Source organism: Gasterosteus aculeatus, chromosome 15 (assembly GCF_964276395.1).
Source record: "Gasterosteus aculeatus chromosome 15, fGasAcu3.hap1.1, whole genome shotgun sequence".
NCBI lineage: Eukaryota > Metazoa > Chordata > Actinopteri > Perciformes > Gasterosteidae > Gasterosteus > Gasterosteus aculeatus.
In genome coordinates, this window is record NC_135703.1 from 12,926,828 (window position 1) to 12,945,182 (window position 18,355).

General features: G+C 45.1%; 1 protein-coding gene across 2 annotated transcripts in view; it reads right to left on the minus strand.

Moving 5' to 3' along the window:
• Positions 1–18,161, minus strand: part of sos2 (son of sevenless homolog 2 (Drosophila)) — a 26,774-nt gene extending 8,613 nt beyond the window's left edge. Inside the window, exons 1-11 of one of the 2 annotated variants that reach the window (XM_040199270.2) lie at positions 17,211–18,161; positions 8,898–9,023; positions 8,601–8,732; positions 8,042–8,206; positions 7,719–7,925; positions 6,935–7,078; positions 6,514–6,624; positions 1,675–1,773; positions 1,147–1,274; positions 291–946; positions 78–159 (exon numbers count right to left, since the gene is read on the minus strand). In XM_040199270.2, coding sequence (XP_040055204.1) covers positions 78–159; positions 291–946; positions 1,147–1,274; positions 1,675–1,773; positions 6,514–6,624; positions 6,935–7,078; positions 7,719–7,925; positions 8,042–8,206; positions 8,601–8,732; positions 8,898–9,023; positions 17,211–17,294 — 1,934 coding nt within the window. In that variant the 5' untranslated portion in view covers positions 17,295–18,161. The remainder of the gene's footprint in view (positions 1–77; positions 160–290; positions 947–1,146; positions 1,275–1,674; positions 1,774–6,513; positions 6,625–6,934; positions 7,079–7,718; positions 7,926–8,041; positions 8,207–8,600; positions 8,733–8,897; positions 9,024–17,210) is intronic. The other variant, XM_040199271.2, reaches the window with a different exon arrangement.
• Between the last annotated feature and the right edge of the window lie 194 nt (positions 18,162–18,355).

An 18,355-nucleotide genomic window follows, 5' to 3' on the forward strand; every position in this document is an offset into this window, starting at 1 on the left:
GACAGTTTGACATATTCCTCTCTCAACAATAACAACAAACATCCACCGCAGTGAGCAGCGCACTGGTTAAATCATACCTGTCTATCAGCAGGGTGAGAAGCCCTTGTGGTTTGCAGAATGATCGGTATGTTGTAAGAAACGTGCGCACAAAGTTAGGATCTACAAACAGATGAAACAGATTAGATAGCAGACAAATGAAAACAACACAATTTATCCTTGCATAATTAAACATCCGAGTTGACAAAGTGTAAATATCTCAAATGACTGGGTGGTCTATTGCAGCAGCTTACCTGCATACATATGGTAGGTGAGTCTCTCTATAAGCTTGACCACCGTGCCGGCCTTAATGATGGGGATGCCCGTTTTGCTCTGCACTTTGTCCTCAAACACAATATTCTCCTCAGAGTCCTGCACGGCAAAGCGGTAAACCTCCGGCGAGGGCAGTCTTAAAGGGTGCGCCTGCTCCTCGTGCTGCAGCACCGTGTCCAACATGCGATCCAAAGTGGAGCGGTACTGCAGAGTCACCAGCCCCGCCATCCACGCCGCCTTGTCCTCCGCCGTCCGTGCGCAGAAAACGGCGCAGTTCTCATCCTTTCCTATCAGTTCAAAGGCGTGCCGCTGATCCCCAGAGTCCTCGCGATCCACGATGCGGATCTTCCTCAGCACAAACTTCTCCTTTAGGCGGTACTCCGCCCCGCTGCCCGAACCCGGAAGCCGTGAGCTCTGGTTGGCCTTGCAGCTTATCATCAGGCCGTCGAACAGGAAGTTGTGCCTCTCGTGCTTGGCGCCGGCTCGTACGAGCGGCCCCTCCAGGATGAACTCGCTGCAGCACTGACCGATGTCTTTCCCCTCCCAGCCGTCGATGCTCTTCTGGATCTCGTTCATGCGTTTGATGGCGAGCTGTTTGCTACGGACCTGCCTGCTGTACAGGCGGTACATGGGCTCCCTGTGAGGGATGAGCGAAGACCAAAAAGATCAATGCAAACATCAAACCACTGGAATATCACAGCTCTGTCTGAGGCCCTGCTGCTGCTTTCATGCGAGAACAGGTTTGCGATACAGCTGCTGAACTACAAAATCTACTTTCTGCCATTTGGTCATCGGCACATTCAATACCCGGTGGACAGAATGGATGGTGAGGCGTACCCGGGTTTGCGGCGAGGCTGGTGCTTGGCATATATGCGCTCCACGCTACATTGGAGATTAAGCAGCGCTGTGATCGCCTGTTTCAGACATTCGCGGTCATCTTGGTCTTGACTGCGCTCCTGAAGTTGCTGCAAAAATGCCAGACACACATAAAAAAAACCCACATAAGACATGTTGCTGCATTTTCATGATGCATCTAAAGGTGGGTCACAGCAGCGACTGCACGCGTGTTACTGATATTATCAGCAACGGACAACTTGGCTCAGCTAAATATCTTCTGGTTGAGAAAATGTGTCTGTGTGACATTCTTAACAGAGTTGGTAATTAGATTTTCTTTTGTTTTTAGCTTTGTTTATGGCTGGATCCTTGAGCAAACGCTTTGAATCAGGCATGATTATGCCACAAAATGTCCATCCAGAATGTTTACCATTAAAAGCTAAGCAGCATAATAATTAGCGAAAAAAAAAGAATGTATTGAAAACTAAAACAGCGAAAAGTAAAAATCTCCTGTTTGCGCAGCGCGAGTACCTGTAGCAGCTCAAAGTAGTGCATGCAGTGGTATACTGGGACCATCATCAGCTGTGGAAGGACGTACTGGACTGCCTCTTTGAAGCCATCTGCAACTGACTGGAGACACAGAAGAACTGTTAGTGATGGACACGGACATATTTGAACCAACCAGCATGCGGCAGAGAGTTTACTCGGTTAAAGGTCATGTTTTCGGTTCGATACGTTAGTCAACTTCTACTTCTGGTTGGATTATAATGAAGACTGTTGAGGGCTGCGGAAAATCCCATTTCAACGAGATTATGGATTATAATTACAGTCATATGAAATAATTCATTATTATTACTATATTATATAGAAAATGTAAAAAAGAATAACAATATTAACAATATCAGCCTGTACCTTTGTTTATTGTGCATTTTATCTCTGGTTTGCTAGATTAATTATCCTTGAAATGTTAATGTAGCGCAGTAGAAAGAGGGAGAATGTAAACAAAATTGTATACATATACAAAACATTATAATTAACACACACTATATATATATATATATATATATATATATATATATATATATATCCCTCTATATTATATCAGAACACCCCAAATCCAAAATCCTTGATTCGCACTCAAAAATGTTACGAATATACAAAATAAATCCAATCTATATGAAACGTCTCATGTTAAATCAGTGTATTTCCACCTGTGTCAGGTATTTGTGGCCTGTGAAGAAGCCATTACAGAGTTTGTTTTATTTACACGTTCACATGGTGCACAATGATGCCGCGACTAAGATGTGACCACAATGATAAAAAAAATAACCACAAAATACAGCTCCTCTTGATAGAATAAAAGAAATGTTGCAATACAGTAGTCCAACACACTGCACATGATAAAAGCAGAGCTGTGCACACAAGGTTATTGAAATGTGCACGTTTCATAACGTAAGAGAGTGAAGGAGGCTGCGGGGTGGCGAGCAAGGACGAGGGAGAGGCGGCTTCAGGGTAACCGGAGAGGAGGCCGTCACAGTATCCATTTAAACCTCCCGTTCCCCTGATAGACGACTCAGAATCAATACGCTGCCGCTACTCAGACGCCACAGCAGCGGCCGCGGGAGGGAATGAACAGAGGCCGTGTGCACGGAAAACAAAAGACAGACATCAGCTGGCCGACGCAGGCTGATGGACAGCCGGGGGAACAATGACCTAAGTTTAGAGGCGTTTTGATACATCAGCAACCTGCAGCTTCACAGACGGCATGCATGCTTTAGAGCGCCACAAGGTTTTTATATAGTTATACACTCAAGGAACTTGCGATTCACCTTAAATGTGAGACACAGGACATGTTGCTTCTAGCGTTTTCGCTAAGCTAACTGGCTTCTAGCTGTAGCTAAAATCAATAGTATTATTGACAATGGTGTTGATCTTCTCATCTGAATTAAACAAAAATGAATTTTCAAAAATGTCCGACTCTAGTTGGGATTGATTGAACAATGAATGAAAGTTTTGGTAGTAAAAAAAGATGAATTATTAGTATTATTATATAAAGTGTAGTGGGAAAGTCATGGTGGGTTTTTCTCCACAAAAATAGTCCAAAAAATGATATGCAGTGAAATATTAATGTGATATAAGTCACATTGTAAGCTTATTCTAAGCCACTTTGTATTAAATCATCTTTTTTCTTATAGGTTTTAACAGCTAAACTTAAAATGTATCCTTGACAAAAATGCTATTTGAGTACAAAATGCTTGATGAGCCAATGTAGCTTCTCAACCCAACACACGCATTTCAAAATGTCAAGACTGAGGGACCTCTGATCCGAGCAGATAGACTGGAAATGAAGTCGATACTGTGTTGGGTAACGTGTTGAGACGAGTCTCTGCAGGAGCACGCGTCACCGCGTCGGCAGCCCGACTACGAACACAAAGCGCGGTAAGAATACGGCGCAGAGCCACTCGGAGAACAACGCGTCCACGTCTCGCTCACGCCGCTGGTCTTTTGCCGTCTTAATCCACAGCTTATTTTCAACATGAAAAGCGCTGCGAGCCACCAGCCCCCTCCCCTCCTCTTCTTCTTCTTCTTCCACTTCTCCCTCCCCAGGAGAGAAATGGCCTGCAGTGTGGCAGCCTGTTCTATTTTTATAAAGGCGATGTAATTTACCCACAATGCCAGACGCTGTGGAGTTCAGGGGCTGAGTGCTCGACAGACACATCCATCTGACGGAGGGCCGGGGGGGGGGGGGCGGGGGGGGTCAGGAAGGATGGAGTGAGGAAGACGGAGCACACGCAATGAGACAAAAGCTGGAGAGGCCGAGCACAGGAGCCGAGGGTGATGCCACCCGGGGGTTCGATCTGAACCACCGCGTACGTGGGGATGTATGGGAGCAGTTACACCGGGTGGCGAGGAGGACAACGCGCATGAGACAATAGTATTTTCCGCACTATAAGGCGCATTTAAAAGCCTATAATTTTCTCAAAAAAACGACCCTGCGCCTTTATAATCCAGAGCGCCTTATATATATATATATATGGATCAATTGGTTAATGGGTTGATCCATGCTGGTTGTACACGGCGCGCAAGGCGCTCTGCCAAACATGCCAAAGCTCGGTCTACGACGGCGAGATGCTGAGCGGCGCTCAAGCGCGTGAGATATGGAGCTTGTTTCAGGGCGCGTCGGAGAAACAAAGCTGTCGTTCTCGTCGAGCACTTCATGAGATTAAAGAGCGAGAGACGGCGCCCTTTTCTCTACAGTAACTGAACCATCTTAACTTTATTCTAAAGGCTGGCGCATGTTTCTGCGTCGTTGCGTCGACGCACTTGTTTCAATTCATGGTTCTAAAAGTCTTGCGTGTGTTGCAGAGCGATTCACCGCCAGAACAACAGGTGGAGTAACGTGTTTTGTTGAAGACGACCTAGAGAGTCACGTCTTTGTGTGTGGAAGTCGATAGTTTGTTTATTTATTTATCATAGACTTTCGACCATCGAGCCAGAACGCAGAGTGAGAGGTGCTTAGGTAAGATGAACCAATCAGTGGGTGCAGCTTCTCAAATGTGGCGACTTGACGGCTTTCTCTGGTTTGCACGATAGTACATCGACCTTTGACCGGTTATACATTTCTAAAGGTTTCCTACAGAGATGATGTCATTGGTCAGTCCGCTGAAATCGATCGGCCCGTATCATGATGGCAGTGAATGAAGGTTTGATTTATGGATTGTCGTCCAGACGAAATAACCTTTTTGAAGATGAAGTCACTTTGGAAAATATGATGGCGTTTTTTTCTTTATTAATGGAGAAAACAATCAGCTTAGCAATCGCAATGATTGATGGTTAATTAAAGATACCAAGTTAATTAATATCTTCAAATAAGAAATGAATTCTACCATCATATGATTCAAAAGGAAACAACAGTCATAGGAAATTAATGTGAATTACCAAACAAATAATGTTTGGTAATTGTACCACCACCTAAAATAAGAGTACTATTGCCAATTACTTTTTTTCCAATAGATTAAGCTTTATAATCAGAGCTGAAACATTAATTTGCTGAAATACAAAATATTTTCATTATTAATTGTTTTTTCTGAGCAGGAACTTGGCGTATGAATCAATAAATGTTTTGCTTAAAAAAAACTGACTGTCCCACTTTCATAACTGTTGTTTTGATTATTTTCTGTCCATTAACTAATAAATTTATGATCCGTATCTAGAATAAGCATCGGTACTCAGACAACCCTGTGTGCAAGATAAGCGGTGTGAAGATGGATGAATGGACTCAAAGACGCGTTTCAGGTCACACGCTGTTCATAGAAAAACACCAAGTGAAACAATGTAAGGTGTTTTTAAACGAAAACCGCAGCGCAAAAATAAAGCTGTATTTTTAACTCCTGCGGCCTCCTCCCCCCCCCACTCGCGTACAATGAGTGTATGAAAATAAACAGTGGGCGTTGGCAATCGGAGGACAGTGCCATTGGCGTGTAGACTAGTGGTCCGAGGAGTGAGCGGCGAGACGCTCCATCGCCGGCAGCGCTTCTGCCGTGACCGGCACACGGCTAACCCCAACCCTAAGGTAAGACCAGGAACAGAAGAACTTAATATCCATCCGATAAAGTAGAAGATTGTTGTTGAGAAACTCGAGGAATGGCAACGGCAACGGCACCCCCCCCACTCGCACAATAAACGCAGTCTGAAACGGCGGCCCATGTGAACGGTGCGACTCGCTGGGCTCCGGCCTGAGAAAACACCAGAAAATATTTCATCTTCAAAAGGCGGCCGAGCTGCACCCCATTGAGCATAATTCAATGCTATTCTTGTGAAGAATGTCCAAATAAAACAATGCGGCAGCAGTGAATAAAGTGTACACAGGACGCTGGATATGTCATGACTTGCTCTCAGACGATTCCAGCAGGTCCCCTTCACAGCAAAACAGGAACATGTATTCACGCACCGTTTGAACACATGAATGACCCACTTTATATGATACGCCTTTATATTTAAAAAGGAAACTTCTCTTTTCAGGTTTATGGCATTTTGTTTGTTTTGTCTTTATAGAAAAGTTTGTGTTTGAGAATGACAGCAGCTGGACTCACAACGGCTGTAAAGGCTGGAAATTACAAGTCGTTGACATCGAAAAATAACTTAAAATATGTTTCAGTAACGCTGTTAACACTAAAATATGATGTACTATTTATAATACCAACCATTTATTAAAGTGTTAATTCCTTCCAACCACACATTAGAAAAGGATTCCTGTTACTACTTTCAAAATTGTGACATGCCGTAGTACATTATAGTCATTATTTGAATACTAATGAAACTTTTCTGCGTTGCGTTTGCTAGAAGAGTCCAGACCACCGAACACCTTACCTGGAAGTAGAGGCCGGCGGTTGACCGTGCCATCAGGTTGTTGAAGTGCTCGTGGAAATCCTTACTGAGGATATCCTGCGACAGGGTCTCGTAGGGGTCAAACGCCTGCTCCTATCGACGAGAAGGCAATGAGTCACCAGTTAGCGTCCACACCTGACGGTATTATTACGCTACGATGAGGAGGCCTCGATGCGAGCGCTACGTCAGATACCAGCGTGCATCACGTGCTCAACATTAGCTGCCTGTATTTGAACACGTATTAGTTATTAAGCTGCTAATTTACAGCAAGGCATTTTGCTTTTGATGGAACAAACAGTGAAGATGTTTTAAATCAGAAATGCAACTCTTAACACTTTTTTGTTTTTTTTAGCATCACAAACAGAACAAGTCCAACGGTTTTCAGGTCAGAAAAGGGTCGTACCTCTGCTAGATCCTCGAAGCAGCTTCCCACCAGCGGATGAGGGCTGCCATCCGCCGTCATCTCCACGGCGTCCTCGATCAGTCCGAGCAGCTTCACCGTCAGCTCGTGGATGTCCAGGATGTTGCTGAAGATCACCTCCACATCCTACACGACGAGCGGAAAGGTGATGAACAGGTTGGAGGGAAGAGAAAGGTCTGAATCTTTAAACCGGCTCGGAAAGTCTGCGGCTGGATTAATTACCCTACTTAAAAAGGGCATCTCCACTGATTTTACACATCAACGACTGTTTACAGGCAGATTTGAGTTGCATTGTGGGTAGTGTAGGTGCCAGGTTAAGGAATACATGAATTGGTATTTATCTATAAATCCGTTGGGATGGGGCGGGTGTCATCTTGCAATGGGTCATTGACCTTTGTTTTTTGCGTTAATAGCAATATTCTCCATTAAATCAATTAAATGTGCTCATTATTTATTAAGTGCAGCATTATTGTCAGTAACTTCACTTAAAGCTATCGCAGTAATTGGGCTGCTATTCTATCAAATAAGGCAAAATGATGCCTGGAGGTTGAGGTGGAACCACATCATGAATAATGAATGAATGAATGAATCTGTGAGACTGTAAATATACTCTTTGTACTAAATAAACTCTGACATCTGTGTATTACAAACCAACCCACATGCAGTCGCCTGGTGGCTTTAGTAGTCAATGAAAGGAATGTGTGTCAAAGAGGATGGCCATGATTCAAGTCTAGTCTTTTTAATTGAGTGTGCCGGTCTTCCTCACCTGAGGCGTAAAGATTTTGGGGTTGGAGAGGAAGTGCTGGCGGAACACCTTGATGATCAGGTCGAGCTCTCGCAGGTATTGCCGCTCCTCTGCGATTTCGAGCCTCACCAGGTCGTCGTACGTGAACTCCCCGGAGGACGACGGCTCCTCGGTGCACTGGGACATCAAGCCGATGTCCTCCTCCTGGTCGAACATGTCCATCAACACCTGGAAACGAAGACTCGAGAGTCAAAGCCATTTGTCCCACGTGAGGTTTCGCACGGGCCCAAAACCAGCATCCATCAGACTCTGCGTCAGCTGCTCTCCTCCTCGCATGTTCTCACCTTGTCTGCACACATGGACACCTTGATGTCCTGCTGGCTGATTTCATAGTGCCGAATGTTGCCCACGTAGTTTCCCGCCAGTTTCAGTATGTCTGCCGATATGTATTCAAGCACAGCCACGATGTACAGGGACACATTGTAGTCCACTTTATAGCCCAAAACCTCCTGTTGGGGAGAAACAACATAGTTAACAATATCAATGGAATTATTTTGCATGTATGGCGACAAAGACTTCAACATGCCGGCAGACCACATCCACACAGGGAATTTAGTTTAGTGCCGTGGATCTTGTGTTGGGTTGCAGAACTAATTGGTCATAAGAGCAGGCGGCTCGGTGGAGGTTGCGTTTTGCGGTGCTCAGACAATGCAGGACTGAAACGAGCCGCCAACACGAGTAAGGTAAAAATATTTCACAACAACTGGCGTCTAACAAGATGGTGAACCCGGATACTGTCCAGACTCCGTCTACTGAAATGTGCCTTTCAACCTAAACAGTTCCCTGAATGAGAAAAAAGTAGCAATGGGAATGCTTCATTTTGGAGTTGGGCGGAATCTTTACCCTGAGCAGAGGGTGAATCTTCTCCACAGGCAGAAGTAAAGGGTTTCTCCTCTTGCGTTTCTCAATCGCTGACTGGGCGTCGGCAATCGCCCACTTATCTATCGGATGGGGAAAGGTTTTCTGGACCCGTTCCTGAAAGAGAAAGTATATGACCAACTTGGAAGCTTACGGCGCTTGAAAGCTGCAAGTATTCAATTGGCTGAGTGGGATGCTGCCGTGGTAGCACGTGTTCTCCAAAATGGCCTTACATTTAGTCAATTTGCAACACTCTGAATATGCATTTAGACGCCCTCTTACTTCTACGTCATGCACGGAGCGAGGCTGGGCCACACACAGCATGTTGAGCAGCTGCAGGATCAGCTCCTCGATGTGCTGCAGGGCATCCTCCTTTGCCGTGAGGTTTGGGTGGACCTGCTTCTGCACCTGAGTGATAAGACACGTGAGGAGAGGTGAGACGTGAGCTCCTTTGACTTCGGAGGATAAGAACCTTTTCTGCACCGCTGACGTGTCCTCCACTGAAACTGTGTACTATGGCAACACCTGGCACGATGCACCTAAACGAGGCCAGGGTCACATTTAATGACGTCAAAGCAGCAAGTACAGGCAAAGACGGATGGAAAACTAACACTGCATATATTTGTTTCAGCTGCAACTACAAGTCATGCATCATTTTCATCACAGCTGGTCATTTTTTAGTGAGTAATAGCGGCTGCTTGGAATGCAGCAAAATAGAGAACATATGAAAGTTTTACGCTGCAATGTCGTAATATTAAGATTTCCACCTGCATCTTTGTGTAAAATCTGGCTGCACGCAACAGATGAATCTACTCAAAGCAATTATTCAAGCTCAAATTAAGCTGAAAGACACGTCAAATATCATCTGTGCATAAATGGAATGACATGCGCCTTTAAAATGGTCTCTTGTAGTGATTTCTCGAGGGGGACTCCTGAGGGTGGAACTGGTCGCACAGAAGATGTGGCTTTAGGTGGGAGAAAGTGGAGAGGGTGTGGCTTCACCAGGTCTACGAGAGGAGGACAAAAAACCACCCCCTCCCTCAGGCCGTGCCCTCCTGCAGGAATGCTGTCAGTTGGGACACTATTATAGCACCCAGAGCAGACTTGGAGGGGGAGAAAAAGAAAACGTCTGGGCGGGAAGGAGAGGAGGAGCGGTGGACAGAAGCACAGCCTAATATTTACTCTGCCGGCACAAACGCCAGGCCTGTTCACATGAGAGTGATGGAATTACGCTGGCGTATAGTAAAGTGGGGCAGTATGATGGCAGAACGTTGCCCCCTCCCGCCCCATGGTTTAGGAATGTAAGGAGAGTTAAAAGGTCAGCGCAGGCAGAGCTTTATGCATTCTTGTGCTCTGACACAACAGAGATGCAGAGACAGGCAGGATGTCCCCTCCGTCTCAAGTTTAAGTCCACTGGTTGAATTTGAAAGTGAAATTCTTCCCTGGGGGGATTATAAAATACCCCCTAGTTCTGCCAGATCTGTTTTGGATTCAAATTGCGATTCATTAACAACATTCAGATGCCCGTAGATTAAAAAAAAAGAGAAGAAAAAGCAGTAGCTGGAAAATGTGAAACCCCGGCTCTGGTCTCGTGCACGTCATTTCTGTTTTGATGCACACTCACAAGACCTAAGAGTTATAAATAAGCCGCATTGAATAAACCCTACATGGAAGGAAAACAAATTGCACATCAAAGCAGAAGTAGATTGCGGTCGAGAGAATATGCATCTCACAAATAGGCACTTGACCAAATTCCACAGGACACCAGGAGCGGTGAGTCACCACGCTGAAAGTACGGGGGTTTCCCTCGACTCCGTCTGCCAAATAGTTGGCCCGTTTGCGAGCGGCCCACATGCAACAAGTGTCGTCCCTCTGCAACAATGTCAGGATGAGACACAGAGAGAGACACTCATCTGAATGCCGTTTGAACCACAGGACCAATTGAAAGCGATTTCAAATACAACGCATGCAACCGTTCTAAGGGAACCAGGCGAGCTGCTGGATAGCAGCTGAGCCACAACCCAAGACGTGCTGGTGGAGCTGGAACATTAGTGGATTCATACGAGAACAATTATTTCCCGTTGCCTGAGGTCAATATTTTCCTTTGTTCCAGCTTCCAACGCGGCAATAAACTGAAAAGCTTCGGGATTCTGATTAAATAGACAGAGAAATTGAAGAGGGTAATGCAAATGCTGTACGGTTGTCTCAGACAACTTTTTTTTTCTGAAGAAAACAAATGATTGTCAAACTAAATCAAATACTCATTAGCTGTGTCCTCGTCCGCGCGGATCATAAATGAGTTAAACTTCCATAGGAGAAACATAATAAATCTATTTGACCGAGGGACGTTTGGAGAAGAGAAGATGCTGCCAGTGAATCTGAGTTCTGCTCGACGGAGGACTGAATGCGCAGCATGTGCAGGTGTGACTACGGCTCAGAGTATTTACAGTGCCACTGAAACCCGACTCTAATGGCCGATGGATGCAGCGTGGTCGGTACAGTTGGCGTCAGAGACTGAAGTAAGCGCTGGCAAAGTGAAAGCAACGGAGTGGAAAAAAAAAAAAAAGGGAATCACCATCACTGTGATTGTGCACCGACGGACGCTCGAGAGAACGGATTCACCGACACAAACACAGATTCATTTTACTTAGAATAAGAACACAAAGATTACAGCTGCTGGGAAACTCTCCAACAACAAGTCATGAATGGACTGCCAACGTTACCGCTAAAAGACAAAGCTTATTTTCTATTCTTATCATCCGGTAACTGAGTAACAATTGGTTACCGTTCCGGTTTACAATAGAAGGCAAATTCTGATGCAAATAGACTGTATATTTTCAAATTGTAACACAGGAAAAATCAATTAAGAAATAATTGTCAATTTGAAGTGCATATTTTGGCTAATCCAGCTAATGTCATTAATTAGTGCTCGTCGTTGTCTTTTTTGAGCACACAAGTTATATCCAAATATTTTCTAGCTTCTCAGTTTAAAAGATTTAGTGGTTGTTCTATTTAACAAGTAATGATGAACTGAATGTAGAATATTTAAAAACTTTGACATTTTACCAAAGATACGTTTTAAATCAAAAAACCTTCTGACCAAAGTTATTAATAATTAAAATGGTTGTTATTTGCTGATCATAATCGTTCAGTATTGACTTATTTATATTTGTATGTATGTAAAATTATCCCATGGTATAAATAATCAGCGGACGCCCAATTGTGAATTTAGTATTTCGATTTTTAGACAGACAAAAAAAACATTTCTAGAAATCATCTTGGGCTCTTTGGAAATTCTCTAGATGAAACAATTGATCAATCAAGCTGGATTTATATCTAACGCTTCCCGCTCTGCTACTGCACAGATTCGATTAGAACAAGCAGTATCTCGATCACATGTAAGCGTTCATGCACATGCTCCTGTTCCATGTTAAAGTGTTCAGTTTCATGGGTCAGCTCCATTAGGAAGAGAAAGGCTAGTGTACAGGAAGTTCCATTGCCCCCCCCCCGCTCTCTCCCCACATAGAGCAAAGCCCCCAGGGGGGAGTGGAGGGATCATAGCAGCAGACTGAGAGGTATCGATGTGCGTGTACGGGGAGGCGGACTGGAGCAGAGACAAAACCAAAGGAGGGAAAACCAGGATTCACCGTCAGACAAAAACAAGGTTGTAATCCGCATAGAGGCCGTAGGATATGCTGCATAAAGCGTCTGCAGAGAGGAGACCACCCAGCGGGCAGAAACTGATCCATCAATTACACTAACTGCCATTGTAATAGTTAAATTACACGCAAATGTCCCATAAAAAGAAATGGACCATCAGTAGTTAAACCAGTGCTGAAACAATGAGCTCATTAATTGATCTGCTGAGCTGGCGACGTCGGATAATTCACCATGTATGTAGTTGTTTGTTGTATTGTCTCTATTAAAGTATCAGTGGGCTGTATTTTGTGTTTTACGCCTGAAAATGTCTTAAATGCATATTGGCTACAGCTACCTGTCCTCGTTACCATCAGTTGCCTTTTATTTGAATGAAACATTGTCATTGTGCATCATCCCTCTCAAATAAATGATCTGATTAAAGATTAAAAAAAACTTTGTTCATTGTTGGCATAATCAAATAATTGTTGCAGCTTAAATTTTAAAAATTTCGGTTTTACATTTTTTTAACAAAGATCAGACAAAACGAGCATTTAAGAAATTAGTAGCACATTGATCTATATATAGAACAAAAAGAAAGCGGTCAACCAGGTTGCTGATATTTATCAGTTAAATTGCGGCTCAAAACGAGTGTCTCCATTTGAATGTCGTTTTCTAAAACTGATCCAAGAACTGAATAAAACCTTTAAAAAAAAAAGTTTAAAAAAAGTAAAACTAGTGTTGTTGCACCATCTAACCACGTATTAAACATAATATCACGCACATATTAACCTTCTTTGTGTTTTTATTGTTAGCGCTTACCAGTTTCATCATGTAGCACTTTGGGATTTGCTTAAATATAAAGTGCATTACAAATTCAATGTATTATTATTCTTATTTAATAAAAAGATATTTTAAAAAGTGTTTAAACTGATCTAAAGAACATCATTGTATTAGTTACATACCGTCTGTTCACTACGCTGAAACAATGAGCCCACAGAAAACAATGGAGCTCACAAGTGAGAGTTATGGGGCAAAACCTAGTCGTTCAAACGGAAAAAGCACACACAGCATTTCTCCAAATCTCCGAACCGTGGTCATTTGCCTCAGAAGAAGATTTTATTACCCCAAAAGTCCAACCTCATCAGAAGGGTTGGGCTAGTCATGGAAACTGTAGCAAAGAGCTGCTACGTGCACACGGAGATATGAACGAGTAGCTTAGAAACAGTGTCACTCATTGCGTTACTGCAGTGAAGAGATGCAGGTCACCGTCTTCACACACACACACACGGCGGCAAAGGAACAGAAAAGTTGGAGGTAATAATAGAGGCCGGGCGGTGTTGGTGCAGGGTTAACAATTCTAATTCAATTGATCATTCTCCGGGCGGTGTACGAGGGGCTGCATCAGGCTCAGGTTGCAGGTAATGTGGCTTTGTCGAGAGTATGTGCGTGTGCATTGTAAAGGTGGGGGTGGGGCTTGTTATTATACCCGAGCATGTGTCACTGTTTGTGATTCATGCCATGACATCATCTGCCATTACAACCAGACTGTCTGGGGAAGCATAGGCCAGCCAGAGATCAACGCTGAGACAACAGGCACACGCACAAACACACAAAGACAAAAGCCACATAAACATAGGTAATCTTTGGACACACACAAACAGGTACACACAAGTGGCAAGACATACAGCGGATGACAAAACTCGCATAACCACAACCAGGAAATTAAAAATCGGAACATTTAGACACAGGTGCACACATTTCACATCACACCATGAAGACAATGGCTGGTGGACGTGCCGTCGGCAGCACGTGGCCTGGTCGTGACCCCGGTGGCCTCTGCCTGCCTTCATCCACCCATCCTCCGTCTGAGGACAAACTGACGTCTGCAGACTTGATTCAATATTCTAGGAAGGGTGGAGAACACACGCACACATGTGCGTGTGTGTGTGATAATCGGCCTGACTGTGTAGCCGGCCCGGTGCACAGGAAGTGAAACCTGTTACCGCGAGCGTCTTGTCCAACACACACACATCTCATCTGAAGGACGTGACGCTGCACGAGACCGGCGAGCTGCCGTTAACGGCGCTTCCACGTTATTTAAAAGGAGGCGCTCGAGTCCTCACAGCAAAGCACCAACTGTCTCCCGCTGCTCTGCTTTCTAGTTGTTGTGTGTTCAGAATCTTAGCTGTGGTTTTTTTCTTCTTCAGAAAAGCCAGAGAAACACGTCACTGCGCCTTCATCGGGCGGAAAAAACACATCACCAATAAACCGGTGAAACGCAAAGGTCACTCTGACAATCACCTGTCTGAAGGCTGTATTTGGGCATCACATCAGGCCTGATGTCTTCATCCCGTCATTTCCTGCTACCTCTCATCAATGCAGAACAATGAAATGCAAATAAAACATTAAATACTACTGTGCTCAAAACACGCATTCAGTAAAAGGTGAACTGAAAGTCGCTGCGGAAATGTGGAAGGGTTCCCAACTATTATAACAGCCCCCCCCCCCCCCTCTAAAAATGTCTAATAAAAAAGGAAGAAAAAAAGCACGGCAGTTCCGCCACGACACGTGCGTGTCATGAATACACTTCAAGCTCTTGCTGCAGAACCTCATACGGTGGAGAGCCACAGCAGAGGCTTGTAATAAGTCCACCCGTCTAATTGTGAAGTGACAACAGCTCGGTGCAGCCTGGATGAAAGTGGAGGCGAGACCGACTGACTAAAATAAAACAAGACCTCAGCAGGAAGCTTCGGCCTGTTGTGGATTCACCCGGTCAGAATTTTAAGCAACTACTCCAAAGATGAAAGAAAGAACGCGCCCGCTTGTAACCCGACCAATCTCGGCTTTAAAAGTTGGCCAGTGAGGCCCTGTGAACTCTGCAGCTAACTGGACATGCAACGGGATGAAACGGTCGCTGGCAAAGCCTCGGCCCTCCTCCTCCTCCTCCTCGCCAGTGGAACAGCAGACCAGGGGAATGCTCAGTGATTGTCGCCACGGGCGCGTCAGCAGGTCGCGGGCGGAGCGATGCTCCTGCGTGTCGCCCAGCGCGAGCCGCAGCGATCAGGAACAGCAGAGGAAAACATCGAAATGTTGCGTCCCTTAATAGGCACAAAGATACCGGAGATGACAGCAAACAAGCACGGACATTGTGGTTAACGGTCAATGAATTAGCCGACTACACCTTCTAGTCTCAGGTGCTTCACATCTAGAGACGACTACGACCTGTTCCGATAGCTGCTACGAGGACTAAACGTGCTTGTGAATCAGACAGCGATCGATGTCTACGATCAGATTTCTCATCAACAAGTTCATCATTCCAGATGTGCCGTTAAGGTCACCTTTATCAAAACGTAAAGATATGACAGCGCTAACGGCGTGTCGTCCGATTTCAGCGATAATGCTGTGTAATTTATGCTGCAATTCTTGGTGACCCCACCGTCAGCTGAAGGTTTCACCTCTTAAATTATCAGCCTGGGTGATCAAAGTTACTCCCCTAATCCGCCTCTCCGGAGCAGCCGCTTATCAACAGGTGCCTCCTTAATCTTGCCTCTAAACAATAATCCAAAATCAGTTTCAGGGACAGAGTCACCCACTGATGATTCCTTCAAACAAGGACCCCCTCCCCCCCGGCTGTCCCCCCACCAGTGGACAGCTGTGAAAAACAGCGAGTCACAGTCTGTCAAAACCATAACAAACCTCTCTTGCGTCATCCTGACAGGCTTTCCCTGCGGCAGTTGTGTAACAAGTTGAGACAATGAAAGCGCGGCACCTCGGCCCACCACTTGCTGGCTCAGTTTCACCTGGTTCACCACCTCTACAGGAGGTACGGACAACGGGCCGAGAAAAGGAAATTAAAACTAAATGCATCAACGGTTATGTGTTGTAATTGACTACGAAGGAGGAGAAGATCGTCAGCACCAAAACGTGACCTCAGAGCAAAAGTCGAAAGTCAACATTCAAGTTCCATAGTACTGCATAAAGAGCCATATGTAGTATAAGCAACTTACAGGTAAAACCGTGCTAAATAAACATTGCATGTTCTGGTGTTTTCTTTTTTACTCCAAGAGAGTTTTAGACATAAAATGATGCATCATAAATGGAGAAACGTGAATGTCTACGTGAACATATGATGGAATCTTGTGAGTTTACGTACAGGCCGATTTCAACATGCAGAGTCTCTAAACAGTGATGCTCTCGGCATTTAACGTATGGAACAGCCAAACAAACACATTTAAAATGAAACAAAAATGGCGCTTTTTTGCGTTCAGTTGGCAGAGACAGAAAATGAACCTGGTCATGACAGGGAGAAGCCAAGATGATGCAAGAAGAGAGAAAAACGCTTAAGTCCCGCTGACCAAGGACATCAAAATATTTCATGTGCTGAAAGTTGTAATTCGATTCATGAGAATTAAATGCCATGTCTTTGTAAAAACCAAAAAGGAAATTTGAAATGTAAGCAGCATAAAAAAAATTGTCTGAAGTCTGTTCGCAGCAAGAATGTGAAAATGAGGAACAAATAAAAGGGTTTGACAAAGACTTCCAGTTAGAGGCAGCGGTTTCAAGGAAGTTTCGGTTCTTTTGAACTTAGAGGTAACATCAGCATCCTGACGTCTGTTTACCCTCAAAACTATGAAACACAAACACATATAAACACTATGCAAACTGATCAAGTTCATTCAAACGCATCATTAAAACCCCACAACAACGACATTGTCTGCTTATTGCACCAATAGATGGTTGAATTGCTCGTCATACTACCAACGACATGAACATTTACACTTTGTAGGGCTGTTGATCGGACCAGGTTAGAAACGTGGGACCAAAGTTGGATCCAGTGAGGAAACAGCAACGTCGCCTGCACAACGCAAGTGAACGTGGATGTATGGAAACGCGTGTTTGGAAAAGGCATCTGCGGGACTTTGTGAGGACTAGTACGCGTAGTAATCGCGTCGTTACCTTCCGCAGCGCTTGCACGAAGAGGCCTCTCCATTTGTGACTGTTCTCGTCACTCGAAAAGTCGTATATCTGCTGGGGCTGCATCGCTGTAGCGGCTCCTGGCGTTGCCGTGGTCCGGGCTGAACTGTCAGCATCGGCCCCGGGTAGATAGTCCTTGTGGGTGGGTCAGTCCGGGGCAGGAACGGCGGAGGGAAAAACAAGTCGAACCGTCTCGCTTGCAAAAATACGTAAGAGTCTCGCTGGACCGCGCTGGAGGTCCGCGGTCGAGTCGAGTCAAACAGCGAATAACGAGCCACAACGTTAAAATAAGCACATGTAGCTTGCAAAGTTAACTCGCTAGCTCGGTGGCTAGCGGGGCTAGCCTAGCCGCGGCTGTAAACACGGGACAGCGGCTAACTAAAAAGCTAGCGGCTAACAACAAGCTTGCTAAGTGTCATACCTGCTACTTGGCGTTTGCTAAAAAGCTTATAACGCGCACGTCGAGTTCAGCGGTGAGTCGCGACCCGCGGGCTCGGCGTGTTGCCAGCTAACTGCAGGTGCGACTTATGTTTGGTTATTTGCTGCCCAAACACCTGTGACGTTAGCAGGCTAGCGTTAGCCGGCTAGCTAACTGTCGCTACAGGCTGCTACTGGCCTTTGATGCGCTCCGAGTTTTCTGTCGGGGCGCACGACCCGTTCCGCTCAAAACAAGGCACACTTTCTCCTACGCGGTTTACTTCTCGCTCGGGCGTCTTCGTCCGCGGGGATCGGACGCTAAATCCAACGCGAGCCGCCTCTCCGAAGGGCAGCGACGAGTCCGGGCCATTTCTGTGGAGCGGCGCAGCTGAGGAGCAGTCGAGGTGTTTTTGGTTTGAGAAGTCGAAGATGTTCGTACCAACTCCACTGCCTGTGTGTCTGTCTGACTGCCTGTCTGTCTGTCTGTCCGTCTGTCTGCTGCTCTCTGTGCGTCCGCTGTCATACACGCACGCTGCGTAATTTCACATTTTATTGGACCGAAGGAAAAAACAAAAACAGGCCGGACTTCTTATGACACATCGAGATAGTGTTAAGAATATAGATATATTTATATAGAGATAATATGATAAACTATGGCAACTGTCCTAGTGTAACAGACTAAACAAAAGCGTGTTATAAAACCAGTTGAT